The sequence below is a fragment of the Echinops telfairi genome, unplaced genomic scaffold, assembly GCF_000313985.2.
Source record: "Echinops telfairi isolate 266 unplaced genomic scaffold, ASM31398v2 ScPeMD7_18;HRSCAF=68, whole genome shotgun sequence".
NCBI classification, from domain to species: Eukaryota; Metazoa; Chordata; class Mammalia; order Afrosoricida; family Tenrecidae; genus Echinops; species Echinops telfairi.
Window position 1 is genome coordinate 62,053,495 of NW_022103915.1, and position 6,824 is coordinate 62,060,318.

The window sequence follows — 6,824 nt, forward strand, 5'->3', positions numbered from 1 at the left end:
ATTTTGAGAAACGATGTACAAATGCGCTTTACACAATTGATGTGTGTATGGATTGGGATAACAGTTGTATGAGCCCCTAATAAAATGTTAAAAAAGGAAAAAAAAAAAAAAGTCACATAGGTGGTAGAAAGGCAAAAATACCATCCCAGGTAGTCTGGTCCTTAGCCCTGTGCTTTGTATTGTACTATATTCTATCTCAGGATAAAGGCAAGTTTTGGGTTCCAAAGGCATTCAAGAGTCATGATTTAGAAACTATCTACATAATTTAGAAAAATTAATTATTTTTATTAGGAATAACATCACAATAACAAACCTTAAACCGTCATGTGGCCCTTTGGAGGAAAGGTAAAGGGTAGCTAAAATATAAGTGCTAGGTTAACTAAAGCTACTTTATTAATTTCAAATGACAGTACTTTATCATCAACAAATAAAGAAGTACATCTCTACCACTTTTGAAAATTTTTCATACAGAACATAAAACAAAAATTAAACTGTATTAAAAAACAACAACACAACTCACTGCCAACAAGTCAACGCTGGCTCAAAGCGAGCAAACCCCTGTGGGTTTCCGAGACTGTAACTGTTTACAGGAGTAGAAAGCCTACTTTTTCTCCCCTGGAGATCGTTTTGACTTGCTGACCATGAGGATTGCAGCCCAATGAGTATTTACTACCCCACCAGGGCTCCTCAGGGGAAAGATGAGACTTTCTACTCCCATAAAGTTACAGTCATGGAAATCCACAGGGCTAATTCTGCCCTGTCATATAGGGTCACTGTGAGTCAGAACTCAATGTCAGTGAGTGATCTATAAATAGTATTGGAAAATGTTATTCACAAGCATGAAAATTAAAGAAACTCCTTAAAATCTCAAATTCATGTGACTGATAGCCTCAAACTCTTCCTTTTGTTTAATCTTGTATTCTCTGAAATGATAGTTATTCAGCAAGTTATGATTCCTAATAAGAGGCATAAGAAATTCTTGAGTATTCTTAAAATTTTAAACTGTCATGGAAAATTGTCCTTTGCTAATACAGAGATGTTAATGGGTATTATTATTTATCATTCTATTGGGAGTGCTTACAGATATCATAACATTCCATAGTTCAATCATATCCAGCAGTACTGTACAACTGCTACCACAGGTTTCAAAACATTTTCTTTTTTCTTGAACTCCTTAATATCAGCTTCCCTTTATCCCTTCCTCCCCCACTCTACCCCCAGGAGCCCTTATATTTATTTATTTCACATGTTACAACATCCAATATATCCATTTACGTACAATTCTGTTGTTTGCTCCCCTCGACTGGGGTTATACAATCATCAGTGCTATCAGCTGCTCCCCATCCTCCCATTCCCCCTACCTCACTTCCCATTCCCTCAGGGAACCATTACTTCTGTTACTGTTTCTGAAGGGTTATCTATCTTGGCTTTCATGTATCTAATGATTTTAATTATACAAATGAACATAAGCAAGTCTAACATTATTAATGAGGTAAAACAAATAAAACCGTAACAGTAAGGGGAGGGCATATTAAAGAACTATAGTTATGTGTTTCATCAGTGCTATACAACGCCCTGGATTTATTATCCCTTCCATGTGCCTCTTTTGAGAGGGACTGTCCAATTAACTTGCAGGTGGATTTTGGGTCTCCACTACATCCCATCCCCTTCACATCGACTTGGTTTCTTGGTTTTGAACTTCTGATGCCTTTTCCTGTTGATACCTCATGATCATACAACATGGTGTGCTTCTTCCATCTAGGGTTTGTTGCTTCCCTGCTAGATAGCTGCTTGTTTGACTAACAGACTTTAAGACCCCAGACACTATATCTTTTAATAGCCGGGCACCATCAGCTTTCTTTAGCACATTTGCTTACACACCCATTTTGTCTTCAGCGATCCTGTCAGGAAGGTGAGTATCATACAAAAACACATTATTGGAACAAACCATTCTTGTACTGAGGTAAGGTTTAAGTAGAAGCCCAAAGTCCATCGGCTTCCTTGTTGCACTTGTATTTACATTAATATATAAACAAATATACCTATATTTAAATAATTATATATTCATATATTTACATATGTATGTATTCCTATTTTTTTCTTTCTTTCTTCTTTCCTTCTACCCTCCTATCACATTTACCCATCATTCATCTATCAGTAATTCCTCTCAGATAAAATTCTATTGATCAAACATGGCCAGAAAAGCTACATTTTAGAACCGTTACTATTCCCCTGTAAATGGATATTATTTTTTTAGTGACTTTGTATTGAGAGTTTCTAAACTCTCTAATTTTAGTCACTCATATATATATCAAGATGATGAAAGCTATTATTTTAGGAATAAAAATTATAAAACTTTAATTAAAATTGCTATTAAAATATAACAATATACTGTAAATTTTTGTGATGAGCATAATTACATAAACTGATGTTTTACTTAGATGGGGAAATTCCATGCTATTTATGAATCACTTGTATCAAATATTTTAAATATTGAACTTTATACCTTTATCTTGATGACTGTTAGTTGTCCCCAGAAACTGTAAATCAGACTCCAAACTGCCAGTTTTACCACATATCTGTGAAAATCCAAATTGTCCACATTTCCCAGACAGATTTGCTTGATGAGTTCCATTAGTACCTTTTGAAGAAAGGATAGAAAAAGACATGATGGTAAAGGTTAATTTTATTTCATGATTACCTCTTATTTCACAAATGTTGGAGTGATTTGTTTAGGGAAAAACATAGGCAAGCACTCAAGATACAAGGCTTTTTAAGAGAGAAGGCTTTTGATAGATCTGATTAGTGGCAAGACAGGAGGCAGACTACTAAAGGATAGAAAAGAAAAAGTCGATTGAAGAACATACAAAAAGGCAGGATTCTACTGTTTCTCTAACTATTCTCCTTCACCCTGGAGTATTTTTCCAGACCTGGCTTTCCTTCTGTACAAAAAATTCTGCAGAATTATTCTACTTTCTTTCCTAACATAACATGCAACGTATACATAATTCCCAAACTTATCCACATGTCTACTAGATTCCTTTTCCTCTCCAATGGATAAAAACAAAGAAACAAATTCACAGCCATCCAGCTGATTCCAACTCACAGTGGCTCTATGGAACAGATTACAACTGCCCCCGGGTTTCTGAAACAAACTTTTTATGGCAATAGAAAGTCTGTTTTTCTCCAGAGGGCATAGAACTGTTGACCTTGTGGTTAGCAGCCCACAAGTTCTAACAACCATGCCACCAGGACTCTCCTCTCCAATGGATGTTTTTGTTTTTAGGTGCTATCAAGTAGGTTCTGACGCATACCGACCTTATGCGCAACAGAACAGAACACTGCATCTTTCCATTGCTCTAGCCAACAGTCCTTAAATCATTCTTTAAAAAAAATTTGAACAATCATTTTATTACAGACTTTTACAGCTTATAACAATCCATACATCAATTGTATCAAGCACATTTGTACATATGTTTCCATCAACATTTCCAAAACATTTTCTTTCTACTTGAGCCCTTGGTATCAGCTCTTTTGTCCCCCTTCCTCCCACCCTCGTGAACCCTTGATAATTTACAAAATTATTTTTATTTTCATACTTTACACCATCCACTGTCTCCCTTTACCCACATTTCTGTTGTTCATTCCCCGGGGGGGTGGGGGTGGGGGTGGGGGGGTTGTATGTTGATCATTGTGATCGGTTTCCTCTTTATTCCCCTACCTTCCCCCTACCCTCATGGTATTGCTACTCTCATTATTGGTCCTGAAGGATTTATCTGTCCTGGATTCTGTGTGTCCAGGGCTCTTATCTGTATCAGTGTACATGTTCCGGTGTATCCAAATTTGTAAGATAGAAATGGGGTCATGATAGTTGGGTGAAGGAAGCACCAAAGAGCTAGAGGAAAGTTGTGTGTTTCGTTGTTGCTATACTGTACCCTGGGTGGCTCCTCACTTCCTTGTGACCCTTCTGTGAGGGGATGACCAACTGTCTACAGCTGGGCTTTAGGTCTCCATTCTGAACCCCCTCATTCACATCTAAATGGTTGTTTTGGGTCTTCTGATGCTTGATATCTGATCCCATTGACACCTCATCATCATACGGGTTGGTGTGCTTCTTCCATGTAGGTTTTGTTGCTTCCCTGATAGATGGCCACTTGTTTAACTTCAAGCCTTTAAGACCTCAGATGCTAGATCTTGTAATAGCTGGGCACCATCAGTTTTCTTCACTACATTAGCTTATGCACCCATTTTGTCTTCAGCAATCGTGTCAGGAAGGTGAGCATTACAGAAAGCCAGGTTATTACAACAAAGTGTTCTTGTGTTGAGGTGCCCATCTGCTACCTTAATACTTAACCTATAAATAATATGTACATACACCTATATCCCTATTGTTATACATTTGTCTATTTACATATGTACATGCCTATGTTTATACCTCTATAAATGTCATTTTCCTCTACTTCTTTTCTCTATTTCTTTTTACTTTCCTCCTGTTCCACTATTATGTTCGACCTTCATTTTGCTTTCTATAGTTAAGTCAATCTTGAGTCTTCTCTCCCATACTCCATTTTCAATCCTAACACATCAAAATCATATCAACTCTTTAAGTTTCCATGTACTTCTCACAAAATTTATTACTATGTTGGTCAAAGTATCCAACAGTTCTAGCCAGAATTATTACATCAACTATCAGTCTTCTTCTTTTCCTCTTCTTTATTCTAGACACAACAGCCAATATGAGCCTGATAAACCTAAGGCAAATGCCAGACCTTTCTTCAAAACAAAGACACATAAAATAAATGATACCCCTTCTCTCACCACTCAGCAGAAAAGCCAAAGTCCATTCAACGGCACAGGAACCTTTATAAATGAGGATCCCTAAGTGATGAAGACTTAGAGTACTTACAAAGATCGAAGAATAAAACCATCAGTAGAGGTTACAACTCAATGTAAAGAAGAGAAATATTCTCACAACTGAACCAAGAGACATCATGATACATGGAGAAAAGAATGAGGTTGTCTAGGATTCCACAATCAATACTCACGGAAGCAGAGTCAAGAAATCAAAGATGTATTGCATTGAGAAAATCTGCTGTCACTTCGAGGACTAGGGTGCACCTGGTCTAACCCATGGTATTCAATTGCCTACATGTGAAAGGTGTCAATGAATTTGGGAGACCAAAGAAGAATTGATGTATTTGAATTGTGGTATTGGTGAAGAATATTCAGAGTATCATATACAGCCAGAAGAACAAATAAATGTCTTGGAGAAGATACAGCCAGATGATTCTTAGTAGCAAGGATGGAAAGGTTTTGTCTCACATACTTTGTACATGTTATCAGGAGAGAACAGACCTTGAAAAAAGACACCATGTTTGGTAGAGGGTCAGTAAAAAAAAGGAAGATTTTTAATGAGATGGATTGATAAAATGCCTGCATCAATGGGCTCAAACATAACAATTTTAAAGATGGCGCAGGACTGGGCAAAGAAAGAGCACTAGAGTGGGATGTAACATCCTTACCCAGGTCTCATCCAATATATGGGATCTTTTATAAGAAATGAAAAGAGAGAGAATTGAGCAGGGGGTGGGCGGCGGGGGTGGGGGAGGCTCATAGAAGAGCCAGGAGCAAAGTACATCCTTTGGACCCAGGGTCCCTGGGCTGAGCTCCTCCTAGACTCAGAAGACTGATTCTCATACACATGGGTTAGTCCATAAGATGCTGGGCCCACACGTGTTGAAAAATATACAAGGATCTTCCTCCAAGAGTCAACAAAATGAGAAAGCCTTCCCCTAGAGTTGCACCTTAAATTCGTACTGATAGCCTCCTAAAGCATGAGAGAATTTCTATTAAAGCCATCAACTTGTGGTATTTCTGCTATCGTAGCACTATATAATTAAGACTATACCTTTCTGAATCTGGCCTTCTTTCATAACATTAATTTAAATAGTAGCCCCTCCATCTTTCACCTCTCAGCTTTAACCATAACCATAACCATAACATTTACTACCATGTAGCACATTATATATCTTGTGTTTATTTAAGGTCCATTGACCCACAATTAGAATGCAAATTTTTCCAGGCAGGAAGTTTTCTCTTTTGCTGACACATGTGAGATGCTCAAGAAATTTCAGATGCTGACTAAATAAATGATAAATGTTCAACATTGCTGCTTAAAGTGGTCCAATGAAATTCTTTAAAACAATTATGCCAAATGTCCCTCTTTCTCAGACGTTCAATAAATGTTTGCTGAATCTCAACAGTCTACTAGATCATAATTTTCATGAGACCTTGAATAATTTCAAAGTTCAGTCTTTATTGCTGTACAACATGTTTATTACCTGGAACTGTTACTTACCAGAACATATAGGAAGAGAATCTGGGTTACAATCTCGGCCATTCTGAAATAAGTTTCTTGACACTCTTTTTCTGCTAAAACACAAATCATCATTGACTGACATTCCTTGAGAGGGCTTTAACTTTGGAGATGAGATGTAATCATATGCTGAGAACTATAGGAACAGAAAAATAAATTAGAAAATTTATATTAAATCCATTTAGTAATAAGTATGACAAAGTTATACAATTAAGATGACAAGAAAAATGTAGATTGATCAACGATATATTGATACAAATAAACATCCATCCATACATAGTGTAGCACACAAAGTGTATCATTCCATGATAGAAATGTTTTATTTGATTTGATTAAAAGGTCATTTTATTGGGGGCTCTGACTACTCTTGTGACAATCCATACATCGATTTTTATCAGGCATGTTTGTACAAATGTTGCCTTCATTCTTATCTAGACATTACTTTCTG

The 6,824-nt window shown here is 36.9% G+C and overlaps 1 protein-coding gene across 3 annotated transcripts in view; it reads right to left on the reverse strand.

Annotated features, from left to right (window-relative positions):
- Positions 1–6,824, reverse strand: part of TOGARAM1 (TOG array regulator of axonemal microtubules 1) — a 95,132-nt gene that overhangs the window by 69,856 nt on the left and 18,452 nt on the right. For all 3 annotated transcript variants that reach the window (XM_045287897.1, XM_045287898.1, XM_045287896.1), the window contains exons 2-3: positions 6,359–6,512; positions 2,507–2,641 (exon numbers count right to left, since the gene is read on the reverse strand). In XM_045287897.1, coding sequence (XP_045143832.1) covers positions 2,507–2,641; positions 6,359–6,512 — 289 coding nt within the window. The remainder of the gene's footprint in view (positions 1–2,506; positions 2,642–6,358; positions 6,513–6,824) is intronic.